Source organism: Podarcis erhardii (genome assembly GCF_964252035.2).
Source record: "Podarcis erhardii genome assembly, chromosome: 13".
Classification (NCBI taxonomy): domain Eukaryota; kingdom Metazoa; phylum Chordata; class Lepidosauria; order Squamata; family Lacertidae; genus Podarcis; species Podarcis erhardii.
Genome location: NC_138502.1, coordinates 50748613 through 50774525, shown reverse-complemented (window position 1 = coordinate 50774525; position 25913 = coordinate 50748613). Strand labels below are relative to the sequence as shown.

The window sequence follows — 25913 nt, the reverse complement described above, 5'->3', positions numbered from 1 at the left end:
GTCCATCAGCTGGACGTTGCAGCAAAAATGATGGGGCGGCTAAAGGGGCCCCAGTGAGTTTTGCTGGAGCCCGGGAGGTCGCCCAGCAATTAAGGGGGCTCCTCCGAGCTCGTTCTTGCACTGCCACTATCTAGATCTAGACCCCCGCGCCCCCGTCATTCAGCCCGGACACTGAGGTCCAGCTCCAGGGCCTGGTGGGGTCCCCTCCATGCCAGAAGGGAAGCGGCCTTCTCGGTCGTGGCCCCCTCCCTGTGCAACACCCTCCCGTCAGATGTCAACGAGCTAAATCATGCCTACACAACTTTTAGAAGAAGGCAGCCTTATGGTGTTTTTAATATTTTGTTGATGTCAGATGGGCAGGTACAAACAATAAAATTTTTTATTATTATTACACTTGGAAGTGCAATAAGGAGCGCTTCCCCCCGTGCAAAATATACACATATACACACGTCAGGGGATATAAAATATTGGGGGACTTAGGTAAGCCCCACCCCACAACCACAAGGCGCGCGCACATCTTTGAATTGCAATGCAATTCCTTAAGAGTACGGTGTGACCCTCTCAAACATGACACAAACATACACACCATATTAAAAATTCTAGGTGTATAATATTTAGGATCCACAGATCTCGAGGGAGCGTCTCTGTGTGTACATACAGGAGCTGATCTCGTTCTGGCACTTCCCTGTTTTCCACGTCCTCGGACCCCCTGAGCGCCGTTGCCCCGCCAAGACGGCTCCGGCTTGGCCCCGAGCCGCGCGCCCCTTCTCGGCCCGCGCCTCTCCTCGTGGCGGCTCCTCCGGCCCGAGAGCAGGGTCGCCCGCACACGTGTATGCGCGTCCCCACGCCGCGCGGGGGGGGGCGGGCGGGGGGCGGGGGTCAGGCGCGTCAGGCTCCCATGGCGTCACGATTGACGTCTCGCATTCCAGCCGCTGTATGAAGAGGCCGCTAGGGCTCCTCTCGCATAAATGACGCGCGGCGCGCAGGGAGAGCGGCGAGAGGGAGAGGTGGCGCGCGCGCTGCGGAGCCCGAGCCGCCTTCGCCGCCGACCGACGCGGACGGGCTGGGAGCGGCTCGCCCCGGCGGCCTTTCCGAGCCCGAGGCGCCTCGCTCCGCCGCCGGCTGGCCCGCGCCCCATGCCTGGGGGCGGCGCCTCCCCCCCGGACTGCCGCTTCGCCCCAGCCGCCGGCTCCCTGCCCGCCCGCCGCGCCTCGCCGCCACAGCGCCCACCTGCCGCCGCTTCTCGGGGAACCCGGCGCGGGACAAACTGCATGTAAAGACGGAACCGCCACAGCGCCCCAGTACGTAGGCGAGGCGAGGCGAGGCGGCCAGCCCAGCCCAGCCACTTGCGCAAAGTTTGGGGGCTTTGCTTCTCGCTCCGCCGGGCGGCCGGGAAAGCGGCGGCTCCGGCTTGCGCCCGCCGCCGCCGGCTGCTTGGCGTTGTCATGGGGATGGCGCGCGGGGGCCGGAGGGCGGCGACCTGTCCGGGTCTGGGGCAGCGGAGCTTCCCGGCGCGGGGCGGGCAGGGGGCGCGGGGCGCGGCGGCACTTTTCGGCCGGCGAGGCAGCGGCTCGCTCCCTTCTGGGCTCGGCTCGGCGGGTCCCGCCTTGGCACCCGGCCGGTTTGGCGGGGGCTCTGCGCTGGGGGGGAAGCAGCAGGCCGGCTTCTGAAGTGAAGCGGAGAGATCCTGCATCCTGCACGTGCCCCTTGCTCCAGACGCTCCCTCGGAAGCAGGTTGTTGGGCGGGTCCCCGCCAGCCGCGCGCCGGGTGCCTTGCCCGGCTTGCCCGAGGCCAGCGGCCGGCGTCGACCCGGGCTCTCGGGGGGCGAGGCGGAGTGCCCCCTGGTCCGGGGCGCGGCGATGCCCAACCCCTTGGGGGAAGAGCGGGGCGCGGCGGGGGGCAGGAGGCGGGTGCCGGCCGAAGAAGGGGCTTTTCTCATGGACGGCGTCTAACTTGAAAGTCAGGAGGATGGCGGGTTTTGGGGAGGAGTGTCCAGGCAGAGGACTCGCCAGCAGCCCCCCATCGGGGACTCGGGACGAAGGGTTTCCACAGGTGGGACTGGAGTCGCTTGGCTTTTCCAAAGGGCTGCCACTTGGATTTAGCGCTCTTGGCGGACCGCCTCCTGGTTCTCCTGCCGTGTTCAAGTCCTTTGAGACGCCGTCGGGCAGTAATTGGGTGGGAGGGCGGGGGCTCAGCAAACTCCCGGGGTTTCCTTCGCTTCCTCCTTGCGAAGTTTGCTTTCTCCGTGCCGGCCCATCCTTCTCCCTGGCCATCCCTCTGGCTAACCGGGAAAGAGGGAAGGGGGCTGGCAGCCCCTCGCCTGTTTAGCTTGCCAAGGGTGCCAGCCCGTCCCTTGCCCACTTAGGAACCCGGGGGGGGGGGCGGGCTGGGGGCACGATGGTCCAGGGTGCTTGGGGGACGCCAGTCCTTGGGAGGAAAGTAGGGGCGCCGCGGGCTTGAGAGACGAGAGTCTCCCGGGGGCGCGGGACTTGGAGACGTCGAGCCGGGGCAGCCCAGCCGGCCCCTCCAGCCCTGATCCTCAGCCGATGGGGGGGCAGCCGGAGCCAAGGAGCTGGGTGGCTCCCCTAAGGCGTCTCTGGTGCTGAGAAGGGGGAGGCGAAGCTGCCCGTGGGTCGGGGGGAGCTTCTGGTTCTGGGATCGGGCCGGCCCGGGGGCTGTTCAGGGGAGCCCGATGTGACTCCTCCGGGCGCGAGCAGGAAGAGCCGTGTGCCCGGCTGCGCGGAGCCCAGTTTGAACTTGGTTGAAAGTTGGCGAAAGGGGAGCCAAGCGAGGCTCTTCTGGGGAAGAGAGCCCTCCGCCCCCTCGACGGGGTTGTTGGGGCAGAATGGACCTTCTCCGGGGACAGCAGGGAGGTGCCGCTTAGTGCCCGCGCATGGGCATCCCCGAGGGCACGATGCCGCCCTAGAAGGGCGCCCCCCCCCCTCGAGGAGACGAAGGCGAGCAAAGGGAGGTGGCGCTCCGGGGGCGCTTTGCTTTGGCCCCTGGCGCGGGAGGGCCAGGCGTGGGGGGAAGCCCCTGTCTGGACACACGCCCCCTCCCCATGCCAACTCCCCTCGAAGGGCGGGCCGGGGCGCACTTGGACCCTGGACTTTCCGACCCCCCAGGCCAGAAATTGGGTCGGGTGTGGCTGCGTCCTGGGCTGCAAGATCAGGAGAGCCTCGCGGCAGGTTTCGAGCTGGCATTTGGCGTGAATCGGGTAGAGACGGGGGGTGGCCGATGCTGCGGACTGGATGTCCCCCTCGAGGGCTCCCCGCCGGACTTGCCTGGACGGCAGGCGCCCGCCTGGCCCCAGACCCCGGGATCCTGCCCGCTGCCCCCGCCCACTCCCTTGTCTCCGTCTTGCAGAGTCCAGGTCGGAAGAGCCCTCTCCGGGGAGCCCCCGCCAGCCAGCGCCGCCCCCGCCAGCCGCCCCCGACGCCCAGCCCGCTGTCCGCACCATTCGGCCAGCAAGTCACCGTCCAGGTAAGGGCGCCCAGCCCGGCCGGGGCCTCCCCGGGAACCCGCTTCCCCTTTCCAGCGCGGCTCCTCGGCGCGCCCAAATGGCAAGCGGCGACCTTTGCTTGCTTCGGGAAAGCGCCTCTCTCCGGGAACGGGGGCCAAGGGGGCTTTCCTGGCTCCGGGGCTTCTCGTCTGGGTGCAGTCTTGGTCTGGAGGTGAAAGAGGGCGCTTTCCAAAGGAAAGGAAACTTGGAGAGAGGTCTCTGAGCCTCCTCTAATATAGGCTATATAGAAAAATTAGATGCGCAGCACACAATTTAAAGTCGAGAGTTTTCTTTGGAGTAGTTTTCAGTCAGAAAGAAGGTAGAACGCTCCCGGGTGCATCTTTTATTGGAAGTAAGCCTCTCTTTTTTTGCAGTGGCGCTTACTCCCTTAGTAAGTGTTTAGGGCTGCAGCCTGAGGTCTCTTTCTTTGCAAATCCCAGTAGTTAAAATCTGCAAAACATATTTTACTATAAACATGAATGTTAAATCTTAAATAACAGTTTATAGGGCAACTTTCCTTATAGTGGGGCAACAGTAAAACTGCCAGAACATTTGCAAAGCTAAGCAGAGCCTGGTATGTTTTGTAGGATTCCAACTACTTACATTGTAAATTTATTTATGGATTTTAATGGGAAAATTGAAATGAAAGCAAGAAGTTGTTTTACAAATTAAGAAAGAGGAGCTGCTATTTAAATGGGGGAGGCCATTATGAGAATTGTGGATTTGTTTGGTTCCTTTACATTTATTTTGAAATAAACAAGAAGCCTAAATCTCCTGTCATGCATAATAAATATGCAACATACAGTATGTTCTTCTCTTTTACCAAAAGGTCTCTTTTAGTCCTCAAAAACTGATACTAAAACTTGATGATTTAATGTTTTATCTTTTTCACAGTTTCATTAAAGTATCAATGAAAATAACAGAAAATAAAATGATATGTTTATTATATTTTATTCAGATTCTTATATGGGCATTTACAGTGCTATCATAGCATCGTTGCTGGTGTTAAAGCTAGTTTGATTTACCTTCACAATAACAAGCTTCAAATTATAAAAATATCAATATGCAGATCCAACAGCAATAACCATTTATCTCTGGTATATGTTCTTCCTTTCTATACCACTGACAAACATTTTCATTTTTCTCTCTTTTTGTAATGTCTTGATATTTTGATTTCTCCCCTGCCCCCTCCCAGCTTGGGTATTAGGACCTAATTGTTCAGAGCCTATTAGTTCTTCTTTTGCTTCTTGATTGATATATTAAAAATAACTGAAATTTAAACAGTCAAGGGGTTGGGGAGCTGAATTCTGTCATTATATCATTGGAAAATGCTGAGTAACTCTGCTCACTTGATCCAGCTGCCTGAAAGCCAGTGTTAACTTTTGCACATTATGGGATGTGCAATTCCCACATTCATTCGAGGGGCTGCCACAAATGTGAGGAACTCCTTATGTGGAAAACCTTTCAGGCTGCAATGCTATATCCAGTTACTTTGGAGTAAGTCCCATTGGACTTGTGTATCTTTCATTGCCTGAAACTGAACTGAGAGATAGCACACTAGTCATATGCATGTCTCTTTTTCGTGCGCCCGCCCCCGCCCCCCCCCCCCCCGCCGCACAGAAGTATTTTCCAAGTAGAAAATTTGTTTCATTTTGTCACATTTCGAAGCCTCTCCAAGGCAGAAAATGTGTTTTAGTTGGACTTGCGATAAAGTAACACAAGGAACAAGTACTGATGAGAAAACTTGGGAGTTCAGCCATTGCTAATGGACCCTTTCCTCTTTGCCCTTGCAGATATGCCCTGCGTGCAGGCCCAGTACAGCCCTTCGCCCCCTGGCTCAAGTTATGCAGCTCAGACCTTCACCTATGGCTCGGAGTACAACCCCGAGATCATGAACCCGGACTACACCAAGCTGACCATGGAGATGAGCGGGGCTGAGATCAGTGCCACTGCCACCACCTCTCTGCCCAGCTTCAGCACTTTTATGGAGGGCTATGCTGGGAATTATGAGCTCAAGCCCTCCTGCTTATACCAAATGCAGTCCTCTTCGCCTGCCTCTTCTGCAAGCCAGAGGCCCCTCGTCAAGATGGAGGACAGTCGGATGCATGGCTACCACCCTTCCTTGCCTCCCTCTGCTGATGAAGGCATGGCTGTAAACACCCCCATGTATTTCAAGCAGTCCCCGCCTTCCACGCCCACCACCCCCGGGTTCCCCCCACACCAGGCCCCCTGGGACGAGCCGCCGCCGCCCCCTCTTCCGCCAGCACAGACCTGCATGGCCCCTGGCCACCTGATGAGCGCTGCCCCGATGAAAACGGGTCCTGGCCGCTTCCCACTCTTCCACTTCAAGCATTCACCGCCCCACACGCCACCTGCCGGCGCCCACATGTGCTACGACGCCACTGCCCTGAGCCTGCCCATGGGATCGGATAGACCCCCCGCCGGCCAAGCCGCCATGGAAAACCACCCATACGGGCTCCCGTTGTCCAAGAGAGCAACCGCCTTAGCCTTCTCGCCGCTGGGTCTCAATGCAGCCGCTTCCAGTCTTCTGGGGGAGAGCAGCGGTAGCAGCAGTGGTCTTCCCTCCCCACCCAGCAGAAGCTCTTCGTCAGGGGAGGGCACTTGCGCCGTGTGCGGGGACAATGCTGCCTGCCAGCACTATGGCGTCCGGACATGCGAGGGCTGCAAAGGCTTCTTCAAGGTAAGAACCGCAGTGTGAGCCCTCCGCTCTCCCCTCCCCTTCAGCCAGTAGAAGTGTAATCCAATACACACAGGGCCCGCTATCCCAATGCTCATTGTGCAAAAATTCACTTATCTGAGCACGCACGAGGATTTAGTACCCAAACCTCATTATACATAATGCAGATTCTGATATTCGAAGAGTCAGACCTGTGTGTGGTGCTGTAAACAGATAAGCAGCCTTAAACAAGTCTCCTTTTTGTGTTTTTCTGGGTTGCGGCACCCATTTCTCCAGAAACCCTGGTTGTAGGAGGGGGAGAGATTTGACAACTAAGAAAACTCTCTCCCCCCCCCCCTTCCTTGCAAGGATTTAGAGGGGTTTCCCAGGTCTTTTCCTCATTTTGGAGTCAAAATTCTGTGGTCAGGAATGCATTCGAAGTCATGACTCGTTATGCAGATATTCGCCTAGCAATTTCCTGAGAACACATTGTGTTTGGAGAGCAGGATCTGTGTGTATGTGTTTAGGTAAAAGTAAGTCCCATTGTGTTAAGGAGGGTTTAAGGATTGCTATGAGTGTTTAGGATTGCAGCCTTATTTGTGAGGAGGCCCCATTGAAAACAATGGTATTTCTAAGTGGATGTGGATTAAAAGCTGCACATTTCAATGGAACAAGTTTGGTTGCTTTCCATGGGCTTTGGTTGCAACCAGTTTTTGCTGAATATTGTGTCTGCTCTGAAGCTTTTACATTGTTCATTTATTTATTTTTTAAAAATTGCCCTACCTGATTTTTCTGGGGAAATGCAAGATAGCTAACAAATCAGTAATGGAACAATATGAAAGTAAGATTCAAATAATCCCCAAATTAAAGTCAACCACAGAATCAAAATATCAGAAAACTAAAAGCGCATTTGATGATTCCAAAACAGCCATTGAATAAATACAAAACTAAGCCGGCAAATAATTTAATTATAAAGCCAGGGGCCTTTTCACCAACCACCTAAAGTGGTATAATGACAGGACCGCCGAATCTCACCCAGCAGTGTGGACACAACAGCAGAGAAAGCTCACTGACACCAGTCTTTCCTCCCAGTGCGGAGAGATCTGAAGCAAGGCCTCAGGTGGTAGTTGGAGCATGACGGAGAAACAACATGTGGAATTAGGCAGTCCTTACGGTCCTCAGGTCCCAAACTGCTCAGGGCTCTAAAGGTTAACACCAGTGCCCTGCTGAAAGTGACCTATGGAGCAGACTGGCCAACCACAGAGAATTCACCTAATACCTTCACCGTGCAATCCTATTCTTGACTTGAAATTAAGTCCCAGGTGATTTCTAAGACAATATATCTGAAATATATATTTCAGATATATATTGAAAATACACTCTCTCTCATAAATGCATTATACAAATATATATCTATATTTTTATTATATACATTTTATATATTTTATTATACACCACCTTTGTTTCGTGTATAATAAAGTATGTTGTTTGACTTGTTCTGCAAATCATGTTCAGCATGTGAGGTGAACAGGTAAAGAATTGTACCTCGGTGTAGGGAATCAGGCAAATACATCCAAGAGTTTTCTCTTCAAATTCACTAAGCCAAGTGGCCTTGGGCTGAGAACACTTCACCTCTCTCAGGCTCAGTTTCAGGGTCAAAACACAGACCTGTATTTTCTAATAGGACAGAGAAGAGATGTGCTCTTGAAACGTTAAATGAATGTGATATATATGAAACAAATTGTGTGTGCTCTACACAGTTGTTTCACATATCATGTTTCCATAAATATGTTGGTTGACTTGTTTTCCAGACTATGTTGTGCATTTGAGGATGTATAAGGTTGCTTTAGCTCTTGATACTGAAACGTCAGCCTGCCCTGTTTTTCCTTGGGGTCAAGGGACACATGTCGCCAGAGAGTTCTCTTCTGCATGTCCATTGAGAGCAAGAGGCGGGTGTCATCTTCTGCTCATTTCAGTAGGACATGCCCAAAGAAATTGGCCATGCCTTGAACTCCAAACTTCCTAGAGCCTGTATCAACTGAAGGGATCAATTGCTTTCCTATTGCCTTTGTTGGAAACATGTTTTATATTATGGTCACTACTTAGTGATAATATATTTGCAGCATATTTATCAGGCTTTTGCTGTTAAAGCCCTAATTTTGGCCTGCAATAAACCACAGAAATCTTCCCTTAGACAGTTGAAACTTAGTTCCTTTATAGCAAGAATTTCCCACACCCAGTATATAATGTGCAAGTTATAGTATAGCAAAGTCACCTACTAGGTTTTAAAAATATGCTGTTATATAAAGACAAGCACATAGCAATCCTTTAAATGTTTATTCAGACGTCAGTACTATGGCATCTAGTGGGGCTTCCCTTCCAGACAGGATTGCACCCTTCCCTGATTTTCAGCTCTTGGTTAAAGTAATAAGTAATATTATTAGAAGGAAATAAAAACCCCTTTCATTTTACTTTAGATGTCTGAATACATTACAGTATCTGTTTTCCTCACATTTAACAAAACCCAAGTTTAATCTTAATACTTGAGGTTTGTGTGTTTTTTATGACCCACCTTGCATTTATGGCTGAAAGTTGCTTAATTTATTTTTTTATTATTATTGTATTTCAGTGCTGCAACCCATCCTGGGATTTTAGAGTGAAGGGCAGGCAAGAAACAAAAGAATGAAAAAATAGTAAAATAATTCCATGCAAACATTATTTAACCATAGACAGTTAACTCCTTAAAAAAAACCATATATATGAGAAAAGGACTTCAGCTTAATGCTTCCATTCAGATAAATTTGACTGAAAAGTACCTAACTTTGGTTGAATCATGCCCCCTATTTTTTAAATTTTGGTGTGAGCCCATGGTAATACTTGTATAATTTAACTTACAGATTTATATATTGTATATTTGCTTCTCTTTGTGTTTTATATATTCTTTGTTTATGGCAATGATGAATTAAACCAGTTATTTTGATATCTAATAATTGAAGTAGTGAGATAAATCTAGACCAGTTATCTTGATAGCAAGAGAGATCAATCTTCAGGTAATTTTGATTCTATTTTAATAAGGTCAGTAATAATCAGGGGAATGAACCAAGTAAAAATTGTTCTCAGAGGAATATTAAAAGCCCAGATAATACATTCCCCAAAGGTATGATGCGATGACCTGGTAATTTCAGATATGATTTTATCATTTAGGAGTTGGCTGTCTCCTGAGCCCAGCTTCTGAACCACCGTCGATTTTCATTGTCAGTAGCTAACACTAATAAAATTGTTTTTCCTGGAGGCTAGTGTGTTAGGAAATTAATTTTATTTAATTATGTGAATTGCACTGTCACTTTTCACACTGTAATTAAAATGCAACTTGTCAGGTCCCGGCTCACTCTTTCTTGCATTGTATCTTCCTAGAGGACAGTTCAGAAAAATGCAAAATATGTTTGCCTGGCTAATAAAAATTGCCCAGTGGATAAGCGCCGTCGAAACAGATGTCAATACTGCCGATTTCAGAAGTGTCTCAGTGTCGGCATGGTAAAAGAAGGTAAGAGTTTGCTATTATTAGCCTACACATCAGACTACAAAACGGCTTGAGTGCAAAAGGAGGGACCCTAAAGGAATTGTGATTTTTAGAAATAACAGCGAATGTCCTTGTTCTTACACGTTGCGTAACAATGACTTTACAACAGATGTTTTGGGGCTCTTATTCCAAATAACATGGATTCTTCAGAGGTTCTTTAGATATGGGAGCAGGAAAGTAGAAGTTTGAAAAGGAAGGTTTCCACACCAATTATTTAGTCTGCTCTCCTTGCTGTGTTACATAGTGCTTGTTTCATTGAGTCTTGTCTCCCTCTATTTGAATAGCCCACTCCTATACATAGCCTAGTTAGAAAAAAGCCCTGCTATGCTGAATGGGGCTTATTGCATTCCACCCTCATCAAATTCATGTAAATACTGCCACTTTCCTTTTCTCAAAATTATTAGGTACTTTATAGACATGAAACAAGCAGATAATATCCTTTTTGCTATCATAATTGATAACAGTGTTTCAGGGCTGCAAGCCTTTTTATCCATTAAATACAGAGATTTATCAGTAGAAGTTTTAATAGATTGATGTTGGGGCTAATTTGAAATGGTGAGGTCACATTTTAATCAATGTGATTTGGGTTTTGCTTTTTTAAAATGCTATGTGTTTTCCTGTAAAAGGACATTTCCAAGAAAATATGTTATTTGTTTTGTTGATTAGAAAATGAACTACATTCCCCACACGAAGGAATTGCTGAGAGCACCTTATGACTTAAATGCAACAACAAAATACAAATGAGCAAAACTAAAAAAACGGCAGCAGAAGCACAAAGGGTGCTTAATTCATACACCAAGAAGACCCAGTGAAATCAGTAGACTGACTTAAAATTTAGTCATGGCTAACTTTAAGGCCACTGACACAGTTGCTGACAGGCAATATATCCACAGAATCAAAAGCTTTTTTAAAAAAAAAGTTACCAGTTGTCAGCAGAATGACAAATAAAGAGGCAGAATAACCGAACCCCTTGGGGCAGAGAGTTCCACAGACGGGGCACCACCACAGAAAAAGCCCTTTCATGTGTTCCCACTAAAGGCAATAGCAATTTAATATTTGGCTTTCCTCCACTTATGTGTGGAAGCTATTTTTAACTCCCATCGGTATCTAAAATCATTATACTGAGGGTTGAATTTTATGTGTATTGTTCAATCAGTTGAAAAGCAAATAATTTGTCAGAGCCACTGGCTCGAGTGGCCAGTCACAATCTCTCGCCACAGCCTACCTTTCAGGGTTGCTGTGAGGATAAAATCATGTACTCCTTGGGGGAAAGGAGTAAAATAAAGAAGCTTAATATGCAGCACTCTGTCTTCTCAGAAGTAAGCCCAATTGGGTTCAGTGGCATTTACTCAGGAAGTGTGTGGCTGCAGCCCTGTGCACACTTAACTGGGAGTAAGTCTCATTGAAATCAGTGGGACTAACTTCTAAGTAGACGTATCAAAAATAACTCTGTAAAACTGTTTAATTGTTGACAGTCTTGTTTTATCTAAAATCATTAATACAGACTGAGATAAATACTTCAAGAGAAGTGAATTGCCATCTAGTTCATGTTTTCAGTCAGTTACAAGATGTATTTGTCAATATTATATTTCATTTTTATATATGCCTATCTCTTGTATCTTTACGGCTAATTGCAAATGCAAAGGTATTCGTTTTTAGCAGTGCTGTGGTTAACGCATGACAATCAAGCATGTACAAATTTAAATCATGCAAGAATCATAAAATGCCTGTAATCTCCGCCCCCTATAAATGTTACAGAATAGACAGGCTGGTGCTCTAGTGAATACTGACTATTGGTACGATAAGTGTTGTTGTTGTTTTACATAATATCCATTTGTGTAACTGCTGTGAACTGAAAACTGCATGTTTAAGGAAGGGAGATCGATCGACAGCTTTCTTGTCTGTTTTGATTTCCCTCGTATTAATTAGGCAAAAAGCGGACCGTGTAATGTTCACGTGTATCTTGTTGGAATTTGCCTCTGAAGACTGATGGTGTGCGTTTTTTGTTTTCTCTCCTCCTTGATCAGTTGTCCGTACTGACAGTTTGAAAGGGAGAAGAGGCCGACTGCCTTCCAAACCAAAGAGCCCTTTGCAGCCAGAGCTTCCTCAGCCCTCGCCACCTTCTCCTCCAGTCAGTATGATGAATGCTCTTGTGCAAGCGTTATCCGAATCCGCACCCAGAGAGCTTGATTATTCCAGAGTAGGTTTTGTGCTTTTCTATATAGAATTAGCTTTTTTGATGACCAATGGCTTTTAGCAAATATATTTGGCCAGCTGATACATAGGACTCTTTACCAACGGTTGTGGTTTAATGTGTGAAATACCGGTAAATACCGAATGCAGGTAGAACAAGTGGGTGGTTTCTCGCCGCAATAGTGGGTGCTTTGTGACTGTATAGCATTTTGCCAGAAGTTGTCTGAAGTTGCAGCAATGCTGCAGAATGGTTTCATTTTATTCCTGAAATTGGTCAGGGCTTCATGCAGGATTCTGTAATACAGAGAGTAGAAAGTAACAAAAGGAACCCCATGAAATTTAAATGATTTGTGAATCATAAGTGTCTTTCAGTCCAGTCATTTGCATCTTTACTTGGAAGTAAGTCCCCTTAAATCCAATTAGTAACTGTGGTTAGAACCAAGGAGTAAGAAAGACTGGAATTTTCCCGTGGTTTCTCATGTACATCAGCCAGCACTTTTGGACCAAATCTTCCACCATTTCAAAATTTCCATATACAGTAAGCCTGCAGCTTAGGCACATTTAACTTGTGTGCATTCAGCTTTATGCACTTGGCAAAATTTTTTTAATTAATTAATTAATAAGAATAAAAATAAAAGAATTAGAAAGAGGGCGAGTTGCACCCAGGTGAAAAGACTTTAGCAGTCGCACCCACATCCAATGTGTTTTGACTATATGTGATTTTGGCTTTAGGCACCATGCCCAGAATTTAACCCCTGTATAAGTTGTGGGCTTCCTGTATCTTAAGTGAAAGCGAGACTCTGACCTCAGGAATATGCTTTGTTTCTGAAGTGAAAAGCCATCACCTCGAAATGAAAAGATAGCCCACCGCTTGACAAATCCCTAGTCATAAATCTTATCATAATTTTATGCTTTCATTTGGTGTGTTTCATTTGGGATGGTTTGCAATCTGGAACATTAAAGTTGGTTATGTAAATAATGTACACAAATAATAGTTAAAGCTGCCTTGGGTGTGGAGATCGGGACCCAGAACCTAAACATGTTTCCCAATTAACTTAATCAGTGGGGCCTACTTCCAAGTAACTTTTGGAGATTGGAGAATAAAATACTTTTGTATTTTACTCACGATGGTTCGTATCCGCTGCTTTTGTGTAGTTCTAATGCATGAGATTTTTTTGGTGGCGCATCTATTTACACAGAAGTAGTTTGAGAGTGAGCACTTAAGATTTCAGTTGGATTTCATGAGTCCTATTGCAGAATGCAACTCTTGTTGAGAAGCATGTGTAAACATGCTGATTATGTTTTAATTGGCAATATTTTGTTCCAAATCGTATTGCTGCTCAGCATTTTACATTTACCTGGGTACATAAACTTTGAGCAGTCAGCACAGCTTAGCAAAATTTTGTTAAATAAAATTCATTTAATATTAACTATTGATTAGTCTTAACTTTTGGCTAAATATGTTTGCCCAGTTTTTCCACGTGCCTTACGTAGGGCTGGTTCATCTTTATTAAATACTTTGCAGAATCAATGTGGACACACAACAGTAGTTTCATGACCAGCCAGTATTTTGAGCCAGAGTCATCCTAGATAACTTGAATTGATGATCTTTAGATGCTATACAGTTATGCTTGAATTTATTTTGACTTGCTGCTAATGTTTTAGGGCTGGTATTAGCTTACCCAACCCATAGCAACAGTATATTTAGAAACTGGCTTTCAAAAAGCAGTCACTAGGAGGAAACCCTTTCAAGGGCATCAGGCCTCATTCGGGTCTCCCACCTGTTTTTACACTGTTCGAACTCCATTTCAGACATGAGCTGTGCCAAAGCGATGAGAATCTATCCCTAAACCATTTTTTTATTCAGACAAAACTCTTGTTGAGTTCAGTGAGAATTCTGCCCATGCAGTGACTTTGGGAGATGATAAATTAACAAGGAGTGTTTGCCTAGCGCTAAACCCAGGGTTTCAAACCTTGTGTTACCTTCATAACACTAGAGTCAAAATGACAGCATTTGCAGGGGACCACCGGCAGGAGGGAAAGACTGAGCTCCTTCTCAACTTGCTCATTCTATCCTGCAAATGCCCCCTGGGCAATATATACCCCCACAGTCAGGCTTGAAAACCAAAAGTGAGTCCCAGCTGGAGGTTTGTTTAGTTAGGTATTTTTATACTGCCCTTTACCGCAACAGTCACAGGACAGTGTGCAGCAAACTGCATTGCACTGAACTGGAACTGGAGGGAAGGCTTGTGACTAAGGACCACAAAATATGATTAACATAACTCAGCCTTTCGGGAGTGAATTCCTTCCTTCCTTTTAAAACAACAAGCTTAAAATATACTTTTGAATTATTAAGGATATCAAATCAAGCAAACATAGACAGCTTAAAGTTTCATTAGTAATGTGGCCGATGAGACAGGCACAACCCTCCCAATTTAGTAGGAACTAAATTCAGAAGTTTTACATTTACCTTTCTGATGTTTACATTTCTGATGTTTACATTGGTGACATACTTAACAGACAATATGCTACCTTGGCCACATTTGTGGGGTTTTTTTAATTTTCATCAGTTTCTCTCTGTCTCTGATAAACAGTTGGCAACCTTTTAACTCCCCTTCCTTTTATATACGATTAATAAAATTTCTGCAACACATTTCTACACCAGAAATACTCTCAATCAATACACAATCTCCACTAAAGTTTCCGAGCACCACCTGCCGTTTACTGGAGTGGTTGGTGCATTCAGCCTTAGGGCTGACACCATGGTAGACAGCAGGAGCTGGATGGGCCTCTGAACCCCCAGAGTCTTTGGGGATCTGCACTGTTAAGCCTCTTGGCTGGTAATACTCTTTAGGGAGACTAAAAACAGAAAACAACAACTTTGCTGTGTTTCCACATTAAATTGCCTTTAGTTCACAAGAATTCAGTTATGCTTCTTTCTTTCTCGTGGCACTATTTTTACTGGTTAGGGAGGACAAAAGATATTAGCAGGGCTGCCAGGTTGCAACTTGCAAACCAGAGATCACGCCTTTTACCATTAATGCATTTGAGTTCTTGCCACCCATCCCCTTGCTTCCCAGATCTCATTAGTCACCCTCTTCCCTCCACCCCCCATCTGCTGTAGGGGGCAGGGACTGAGGTTCTGCAAATTGCAGCAGAAAGGCGAAGAGGAGCTATGGGTCCTGGGAAGGATGCGGCAAGAGAGTAACAGCAGCACTAATCTCTGCCACTGCGCATATGCATTTAGGTTTCAAGTTCAACCTGCAAAGAAGCTGTGCTGATAACAAGTATCACTTTTATCTGCTTAGAAAATATATATATATTTAGGCAAGCAATTTATTATGGTCACAGGCCAGTAAAAATCAGTACGAAGAGGCACAACATCTAGTAACAAATACAGCCAGCAAGTTTTTTTTTTTAAATAAAAAAAAGGCATCATGGTTGGGGGAGACCCCGGCAACCCTCTTGGAGACACAAGAGGATACATACATTTCAGTACGTTTCTTTTGTAGCATCCCCCTCCCCAGCCACTTAATTTTTTTACACTCGCTAATTACAATACATATCCAGCTGTCATCCTGGCATGCAAACTTACAGGTCGTTTATATATTCCCTGCTTAACCATGGAGTCCTAAAATGGAGGGGGAATGTAAACAGGAAGGCCACTTAACCAGCTTGTCCAGCAGAACTCCAGCTCCCATCAGCACCAGCCATGGTGGTCATTGGTCAGGGATTGTGGGAGTTGTAGTCCAGTGATTTCTGGAGGGCTTCAGGTTCCCCATCTCTGATTAAGTATTCAAGCCCCTGTTTGTAGATCTATCAAATGGGAATGCTGACATGTTTGTCAAGAAATATTATTTGCGCGTCGAGGTCCCCAAGACACCCCCCAAAGAAAAACACAATTGACAATTTTTGTTTAAGGTTTTTGGCATAATTTTGGCCACAACTTTATTCAAATTACAGCAATGTAATGGGAATGCTAACATGTTTGTCAAGAAATATTATTTGTGAAAAGTTGTTTTTTAAACTTTCAGACGTAAATATATTGTCAAGGGGAAATCTGAAGCGGGCCTTTGCCCTTCAATATGGCAGTAATTAGTTGTGCAGCCCTGCGCTTCAAAAATGTTTCAGGTCATTCCAGTCTTCTTTTAACTTCCCTTGACATTCGTACAAAAGTTTCACCTGAGTGGAATCCTCCAGATTTCCCCCTGAATTTCACTTTAGATTAACTTCTCTGGCAACTCTGTTGGTACGCAGTACAGCTTGGCCTCACAGTTGTATATCCTGCAGCTGTAGTAGAACATGCTTTTAAAAGGTGGAGATGAAGAATTAGGAGATAGTGGAAGATAATGGGAACTGACCTGCAAGCAATTGACGGAAATGGGATGTGGGGAATGGTGACATCATTCTTCTAAGTCAGGGTGGCCCTTCTGTGGCTTTCCTTGATGTTCCTCGACTCCTAGCTCCCCTTGGCACTAGCTGCTGCAGTTGGGATCAGGAAAACTTTCCCACAACCCACAAAGTAATTGATCCTACAAATTTAGAGAAGAGAACTTGAGATGGGGTTTTAGGCAAAGCAAAACCCAGGTAACGCGCAATGTGCATTTCCACCTCAACATTTTAGCATTAGTACGCACTTGCTCAAACATCACTTTCACATTGTTATAAAAGAGCATGTCTGATGGCCCTTTTGAGCGATGTGAATGCAGGGCCAGACTGCCCATGAGGCAAGGTGAGGCGACTGCCTCAGATGGCAGGATCCACAGGGGCGGCAGATCTGGTCTCCAAAGACCAGATCACCCACTGCAGTGCCACAGCAGCTGCAGCGTGCTCCTTGGAGGCCAAACCCACCCACCCCTGTTCTTGATGAAGATCTTCACTCCCCTCTTCTTCCCGGGTGAGGAGAGTGCCATTCTGTGGTTTATCTCAGGTGCCAAAATGTCTTGGGGCCAGCCCTGTCAAGTGTTTGGTGGAAAAAATCATGTTCTAGATTAGTTTTTTGGAGTACTATAGTACCAGTCATTCTGTGGGGTAGATTAGTTTGAGCCAGTAGCCCAGAGTCACCCAGTACACTTTATGGGCAAGCAGGGGTGTTAAACCCATATCTCCCTTGCCTTTCCAAATCTCTACTTTTAAGAACTGGAGTTTGCTTTCCCCTTCTCCCTCCCACCCCCTTTTCCTTACACGCTGTATCTTCTTAGATTGTGAGCAGGAGGGCAGGAACTGCCACAACTGCTCCAGGAGCCTTTTCGGCTAAAGGGCGAGGTACAAATATATAAGTAAATAATACATAAAGTCCACGCCAGCTCTTATAACCATTTTAGTTTCAGAGAGACTGTAATGGCAGCAAAGCGGGCTGATTAAAGGATGCTTTTGATTGATACAACTCTCATGTAAGAGTCAGGAAGCCCAGAGGCATGGTTTAGGAGTTGAGGTGCTTATGAATTGTCATGTTTACTGTGTCTGTGTAGAATAAGCATTCAGAGCTACACATATAAAAACAAAGCACACCTGACAATTTGTATAAAATCTGCTTTTGCTTGGCAGAAAAGAGGTTAAGAAGAATACTGTGATATTTCTCAAAAACGTATTTCCCCTTTTCTCTTTTCAAAAATAATTTTCATTCTAGTACTGTTCCACTGAGCAGACTTCTACAGGTACAGATGCAGAACATGTGCAACAATTCTATAATCTTCTCACTGCCTCCATTGACACATCCAGGGTCTGGGCAGAAAAAATCCCAGGATTTACAGACCTCCCAAAGGAAGATCAAACTCTACTCATAGAATCAGCGTTTTTGGAGCTCTTTGTATTGAGAATGTCCATCAGGTAAATCTGAGGTTCATTTTGTCAAGAAGTCATGACTTATTAATATTTTAAAATATAACTGTGACGTCATTAACTCTGTTGTTTCTAAAACTATAATAGCTGTGCAAGTTGAGCTCTGTCTTTGGGATAGGCAGGATCTCTGGGCTGACATGTGTCAGTCGGACTTGTTTACTTGGTCAAAGGCTTAATTTGTGTGCCAAGTAAATTATGAGTCAAGAAAAGATTCCCCAGGATAATTGGAATTCTTGATCCCTTCTCTGCGTGTGGTTTTTTTTTTTTTTTTTTCTTGGCATGACCTTGTAAAAGTTGCTTTGATTGTGCAGAGGTGGGTAAAGGAAAGTTCAGTGCAAACATGATAGAAGTGTCCCATAGACATTTACTGCAAGCATGACTGAAGGACTCCCATTAAAACACAAACAAACCCTTCTCCCTACATACGCAAAATTAGACGCGCAGGAGAAGGGTTCTTGCATGTTTTTTCAGGGATTTGCAAGTCAGCTGAAATGAGATTACTATGTGATCGGCTGTTTTTGTAGACCTGCCCCAAAGATTTAGTCTTGCCAATCCATTTTATTCAGACTTCTTTCCAAGTAAACATGTACAAATGATGTGCTGTTAACAATGGCACATACCACTCTAACAACGTTCATAATGTGTGTCTTTTTACATTCAAGATCTGACACTGCTGAAGATAAATTTGTTTTCTGCAATGGACTTGTGCTTCATAGACTTCAGTGCCTTCGTGGATTTGGGGAGTGGCTCGACTCAATTAAAGACTTTTCCTTAAATTTACAGAGCCTCAACCTTGACATCCCAGCCTTAGCATGCTTATCAGCTCTAAGTATGATGACAGGTAAGAGCACTTTCAATTTTAAAAAATCTCTTGAGTTAAAAAAACAAAATCTCTGCAAATATTTTTTAGAGATAATAAGGTGTTTCAGTAAGTGCCCATCCACTTTTACAATATTCTAAAAAGATATGTCATTCTTAAAAAGGTAAAGGGACCCCTGACTTTTGGTCCAGTCATGGCCAACTCTGGGGTTGCGGCGCTCATCTCACTTTATTGGCCGAGGGAGCCGGCGTACAGCTTCCGGGTCATGTGGCCAGCAGGACTAAGCCACTTCTGGCGAACCAGAGCAGCACACAGAAACACCGTTTACCTTCCCACCAGAGCGGTACCTATTTATCTACTTGCACTTTGACATGCTTTCGAACTGCTAGGTGGGCAGGAGCAGGGACCAAGCAACAGGAGCTCACCCTGTCACAGGGATTCGAACCGCCGACCTTCTGATCGGCAAGTCCTAGGCTCTGTGGTTTAACCCACAGCGCCACCCGCGTCCCATGTCAATCTTAAATGCTTGCAAAGGCTAGGCTGACAAGAGTTGCAATAGTGAATTATTCCAGTTCATAAAGCCCTTACTGCTATGTTTTCCATGAGATCATTTTCTCTGTGATATTTCACTCGCCGAAAAATTGCATTACATGTTCTCAGTCCTGTAAGTTTCCCATTTCTGACATTATTTATTCGTTAACTGATACTTCTTTGTGTTCAGTCAGGGGCAAATCATAGGCTGCAGTAAATATTTCATTGGAGAAAGGGCCTTCTTGCTAAGAATTTGTGTTCAGTCCTGATCAAAGTTAGTCTGCCTAAATTCCTGTGAAATCAATGATACATTGGAATAAGTCCTGGATTTCAGCTCTACTGATCTTGGGCCAAATCCTGCCGCTTTCATTTGGAATTGCGCAGCAGGCAAGAAATGCGTAACACAGCAACACTCCCTGCAGAAGAGTTTTATTACCCAGCAGGCGCTGGGAGGCCGTTTCCCGTGGCGCATGGCTTGTGGGTGAGCCACTCCTCTTTCGGGGAGACTCTTTAGTTCAAAACTCCTAACCCAAATCAGACCATGAGTCCACTACCAGGTCCACCTTGTATGGATAAAGCTTCAGCCTGTTGTATCCCTTGCAACAGATGAAGCAGAGACCCATGCTTTCCACTGTCTCCTTGGGGGTGCATGGAAGCCATCCTAGCATCAGAATCTTGATGCCTCCACTGCCCAAATCTCTAAGTGAGATTTTGTCTGCGGCTTCATATAGAACAAGGGTCCTGCTTCTAGGTCTTACTCTCCAGGAACAAGAAAAGCCCCTAGGTTCCCAAAACCATTTGCAGAAGAATAAACCACAGAGCCTATGGCTTGCCGATCAGAAGGTTGGCAGTTTGAATCCCCGTAATGGGGTGAGCTACCATTGCTCAGTCCCTGCTCCTGCCAGCCCAGCAGTTCGAAAGCACATCAGAGTGCCAGTAGATAAATAGGTATCACTCCGGCGGGAAGGTAAACGGCATTTCCATGCGCTGCTCTGGTTCACCAGAAGCGGCTTAGTCCTGCTGGCCACATGACCTGGAAGCTGTACACCGGCTCCCTCGGCCAATAAAGCGAGATGAGCGCCGCAACCCCAGAGTCGGTCACGACTTGACCTAACAGTCAGGGGTCCCTTTACCTTTACTGTGGTATGAAAAGCTGCAGAGGGGTCCAGAAGAAGCAACAGGATTGAAGTTTCCCCCTGGAATGACTCCCAGGGCAAGAGAGGCTGTCCTTTTCTGGCCTGAGGGCTAGGCCACATGGGCTGCCAGCCAGCCTTCCATGCCAGCAGTGGGGGTGGCCATTGCAGACGTGCACATGCACTTTACACAGACAAGCACTTCTTGGCAGGTCACCTCCAGCCTCATGGGCAGTGGCGTAGCGTGGGGGGTGCAGGGGGGCCGGCCGCACCGGGCGCAACATCTGGGGGGGGGCGTTCGCACTCACAGCTCTCTGCCCCTACCTGGCTCACTCTCTCTCTCTCACTGCTGTGCGAATCCAATCCGAACCGCCGGGTTGCCGCCCACTGTGGTGGGGGGGGTGCCAGGCGTGCGGGTTAGGGGGCGCAAATTACTTGCCTTGCCCCGGGTGCTGACAACCCACGCTACACCACTGCTCATGGGCCACTGGCTTACTGTCCCTGTAAAAGAAAACGTGGTAAAGCGTGTTCTCCATAATAGAGAGCACGTGTTGCGGTGGGGGCCAAAAAGGCCACCCCACTGTTGTTGGGCAAATTGGCCACATGCCGTGATTGGGCAAGGAGTGTTGCTGGGGAGGATGTTATGTTGCTAAAGTGTGGGAGGGGTCAGAGATCTTAAATACAGGGCTCGCACCCTGGGGCCTTCTCTTGGGCTGCGTGCACCGGATCACCCGCCCACCCTCCCTGAAAAAAGGGGGGGGGCTTCGTTGTCCTCTGACCTTGCTATGCCTGTCATGGGGTCGTCTGCTTTTGGGGCAGGGGCCTGGTAGGAATTTTGTCCATTTGGCTGATTGGCTGGTGCCATTTGGTTTTTGCCTACTGCATAGCAAATCGTCACAACTTGTAAGGTTGGCGGTTAGGCATTGGTTCAAATTGGTTGGTGGAGGGGTAAGTGCCTACCCCTCCAATGGTGGTGCAGAAAGGCAATTCCGTTAAAGGAATCCAGGGGCTTGCCATTCTTTTCGTCCTTGTCCCTGGCATCGGACTTGGGCCGTGCAAGCCACCAGGAACATGAGGGTGAGAAGTGAGGGACTGTGGCCCAGCTTCATTTTCTCCCCAAAAATTGTTTCCCTCACTGGCTTCCGCTGGAATCCGGAAGTCAGTTCTGTCCCTGGGCAAGGACAGATAGTCGTAACCAATGCCTAAGCAACCACTCACGTGTGTGTATTTAAATAAAGTTGTGGCCAAATTCATGCCAAAAACCTTAAACAAAAATTGATGTGTGAAGTGTGAGTTATTGGGGTGGCCTGGGGGACCTCGATGCGCAGCTTTCTCTTCCAAGGCAATATGGTACAGAGTACCAATTAGCAGGAGAGAGAAAGCAACAGTCAAGGAGGGCTACCTCTCCAGTTAATGGGCTTCCTGAAAGCTTCTCCGGAAAACCTTATAAAGGCCTAGAAGGACCTTCTTATGTTTTCCATATCTGTTACCACCTACCGTTTGTCACAAGTTTGGTGGAAGGTGGAGTATAGTGAAAGCTTTTCTTAAGATTCAGGGTTTTCTAATATAGCACTTTACGCAACGCAATAAAATCTTTCTTTCCCAGCCCTGAAATATCTGGCTTGGAGATTGCTTTCTCTCCAGCCCTTTTTACAGGTAAATAAGCTGCAAAAAGTAGAAGATAATCAAAATAGCAAAGCTTGGTTGAGGTGCTTTTCATTTCTTAGAAGAGTGTCTGAATTCCTGATGGAATTCCAGGCCTAGCACTGATGGAGCTCACAGTGGATATTGATCTCCACTTGAATTCACTGAATAAATAATGGTTGCCATAGTTATAGAGTATTCACAACTGGTAGGGAAGCTGGGAGATCTCCAAAACACCTTCTGTGACAGTTCTGCCATCAAATCCTCCAATGAAACTATGGCACTAAAATTATGTATACATCATCTAGTTCCCTTTCTCTTCACCTGTGGCCGCATAAACATTTTGGTCTCTTAACTGGAGAAGGCATTTTTTAAAGACATTAGTGGTGTTTTAAAACCAAACTAGTGCATGTCTCTAACTGCCACACCTCACCCTGACATTCACATCTCAGTACAGTACTGTAGTTACTATGTAATGTGGTTAGTAATGAGCAGCCTTTTAGTATAAATAAGAGGAGCTGACAAATTGATCATAAAACATGGGTGCTCACTTGCATTCTCTCCTCTTGCTTTGCAGAACGACATGGCTTAAAAGAACCAAAGAAAGTGCATGAGCTATGCAACAAGATCATGAGCAGCTTTAAAGATCACTTGGCCTTCAGCTGCCAAAGCAAAGGACAACTTTTTGAGCCTGTGGAGTCCAAAGTGCTTGGGGTCCTTGGTGACTTGCGCTCCCTCTGCACCCTCGGACTGCAGCGGATCTTTTACCTGAAATTGGAAGATTTGGTGCCGCCTCCTTCCATTATTGACAAACTGTTTCTGGATACCTTACCATTCTGAGGTTCAAATTACCCTCGCGAAGGGCAACTGTCTACCAGAGCAGGCAAAAAAAAGACTGAAAACTTAATGCTAACAATGCTGCTCTCATTTAACCGGCGGAAAAGGCAATTCCAGCCCTGAGCATTGGACTTCGCCTAATGAATTTCCTTGCAAGCTGCCTAAAATGTATCTACAGGTCTGGAGCTAGGAAACTGGAGAGAGGGAGCGTTGAGTGCAGTTTTTGTTTTTTAATCACTAATATGGCACTTTTGAACGATGCTACCCCAGCAGGAAAAAATCTATTGCATAGCACCTCATCTTAAGTGGTGAGCAGAAAATTGTAGATGCTGTGTGTTTGAAAATAGTAGTGTTTGAAAACAGTAACAATGGCAAATTGTTCATGCAGGTAGTATGTCTTTTATAGTTTATACCTTTAGCATACTTCCTGTACAAAGGGCACATTAACCTGGCACAAATGAAAAATTCTCTCTCTCTTTTTTTCTAATGTTGATTCATGTTTCGTATCGATCTGATATAGCAAAATGACAACGGCTGTTAACTCCCATGGTCAAGTGCAATTTTTAAAGTCTTGTTTGTTAATTATAATTTATTTTAATATAAAAAGTAAATGGAAATAGCAAGAGTGGGGGGGGGCATAGTTTTTACATGCACTAACTTCCATGATAAAGTTTCCCAAACTTTGAATCCATGCAACATGACTTACTAACATGCCAATATGGGCGGGGGGGGGGGGAGGAAAGGCAGGAAGGAGCAATTTGTGATGAGGCCACATTCTCATGAAGTAAGTCACGATGCATAGCAACCGAAAGGGTCAGCACCATGCATAGTTACAGTTTAGAACTGAATTTAGCAAATTGATTAGTAAGGATACAAGACAGTTTGGAAGAAGAACAAGTCTTGTAAAAAAATAGTCTGAATGTAAATGCTAGAAAGGGTTTAGTGGGCTGCATTTTAAACATTCCGTGTATGTACTCCCTATTTTGTATGTTTATACTGTTGATGCTATATTAATATGAACCTATTTGTTGCATAGTGTCTTTATTTGTATAAATATTTGCATGCATAATATATTGTAAAACTTCGCCTGTATTTATTGCAATGACTGCCAGCTCCTGGGAGCCGCGTTACACAGATCAACGAAATAGTGCGTTCACACTGATTCAGTTGAGTGTGGGTAGTTCACACACACACACATATATGTGCGCATTTCTATTAACCAGCTGTATATAAAATTCATCCTTCCACAAGTAAACTTTATCTTACTGTTTTATTTGCAGTGACTTTTAAGGCAGTACAATTTAGCACTTTGATATTAAAAAATTTTGCTCATGTTTGGTAACATAAATAATATTTAAATATTTTAGTTCTTTACAAAAAAAAAAAGATTATATGCACTGTATTAAGTTAAGATTTCATTGGTCATTTTGCTAAAAAGAAGAAAAGAAAACATTTTGAATGTCAATTTCATGCCCCGGTACCTTTTTTTGTTATTTTAAATTTTGTATTTAAAAAAAAAACTGTATAGAAATTAAATTATACAATCAAACAGATGCCAAATTAACTGCCTAATAGATGCATTGGACAACCTAGATATCAAGTTATTATCTCACTTTTTAAAAGGCTGGTATTTTATCTTTATATTTGGGTGTGCTTTTGGGGGGAAACATTATTCTCAAGATTGGTAATGGTAAAGGAAAAGTTATAAGTTATATTTTCAGTTTTCCTTCAGATATTTTAAAAATTACTGCTTTTTTAGTATTGACTTCATGGGCAAACAGAATAGCATGATTAAATATCTGAGGAAACAGCTTTTTATTGCAGGTAAATTTTACTTGTTGAACTGTAAAGCAATCGTATTTTGATTTTGAATTTGAATTCATGCACCCATTCAGAAGAGAATTTAAAAGGCATGCTAATGTGTTTGCCACATGTGCAAAATATATAACTCACTAGAGGTAATAAGAACCTCTGACAGTAATTTAATTTTTCACTTTCATTCTCTTTCTGGAGACTCACAAACCACAGTTCTCATTTGGCAGTAAATGGGATATGAAGGGGGTTTTTTTATAATAGGCAAACAAAGTTTATTAGAAAGAATATGCTTTTGTAGTTGTAAGAATTTTTTTAGTTAATATATTTTCAATATTCAAATAAAATGCAAACATTTTTGAAAGTTTGTGCTACAGAATTAGTTCAAAACACTTCTCAGAATCCCTTCTCCATTCAGTTAATTTCTGAGATGTCCAAATTTCCGGGGCTCAGAGACAGTGATGATAACTCATGGCATAATAAATATTTCCACAGTTAAATTTCCTGTGATCATTGTGTTTCAGTTCCATAGATTTTTTTTGGGGGGGGGGGGACATCATCTTTGTTACTTATGGATAATTATTTTTTTAAGTTGATCAGTTTGTTCATACAGGATAGTCACTGACAAATCTCAAGAGTGAAAAACGAAACGAAATGCAAAGCCAGTTCTGCTACTCCTTTTCTTAGAAACTTCTCAGTGTGAACATGCCTTGTTTCATATACTAAAATCAGGAATATTACAGCTGTTAATGGAGAGTGCCTTGTTTTTATTTCTATTTCAGATAACAGAGTGCTTCAGAAGTTTTCTGTTCCTCTAACAGCAATGCTTCTGTTTTGTGAATGTGTTAACCTGTAGGGTTGAAAGAAATGCTCTTCTACATATTCAGTGTAAATTAAAATGATTAAATTGAATTAACTTTTCCCCCAGAGGCCCTATTTGTATTGAATTTTGCTGAATTATGATGTGATTTTTTTTATCTCTTAGATCTGCTGTGGTTTAAACCTGGGAGCAAGCTTAGAACACTGAAAAATTAGCAGGAACTTGGTTTGCATATCTTGAGAAATAAATCGTTGCATTGAAAAGCGCGGCCTCTTGATAACCTTACTATTCAGTATAGAGGAAATATATGCAATGTGTGGGTTTTCATTTTATTTATTTTTTACTTAGTTTTTTTCTGCTGTCATAAGTCCTGCCAGAGGAGTGGGGGAAGCAAAAGTACAGTTTGTGTTTTTAAGACCACCACTTCAACAATTTAATGTCCATAACGCACACATTATTTTTGTGCATCCATAAGAATACATGATCTTTGACCAGGAATCATAGAATCATAGAGTTGGAAGA

General features: G+C 45.1%; 1 protein-coding gene across 4 annotated transcripts; it reads left to right on the top strand.

The window, feature by feature from the left end:
• Positions 1-1144: 1144 nt before the first annotated feature.
• On the top strand, positions 1145-25654 carry NR4A3 (nuclear receptor subfamily 4 group A member 3; the record flags this gene model as incomplete). 4 transcript variants are annotated; one of them, XM_081836305.1, is made up of 8 exons in its annotated part: positions 1145-1301; positions 3368-3484; positions 5297-6204; positions 9595-9724; positions 11788-11960; positions 17583-17782; positions 18457-18635; positions 22500-25654. In XM_081836305.1, 6 exons carry the CDS (start codon positions 5299-5301, stop codon positions 22760-22762), a joined length of 1851 nt encoding a protein of 616 aa, XP_081692431.1. In that variant the 3' UTR covers positions 22763-25654. The 4 variants fall into 4 exon arrangements, with proteins under 4 accessions (XP_081692431.1, XP_081692433.1, XP_081692432.1 ...); XM_081836307.1 differs by having other exon boundaries at positions 18578-18635; positions 22500-22638; XM_081836306.1 differs by lacking the exon at positions 3368-3484.
• Positions 25655-25913: the final 259 nt, after the last annotated feature.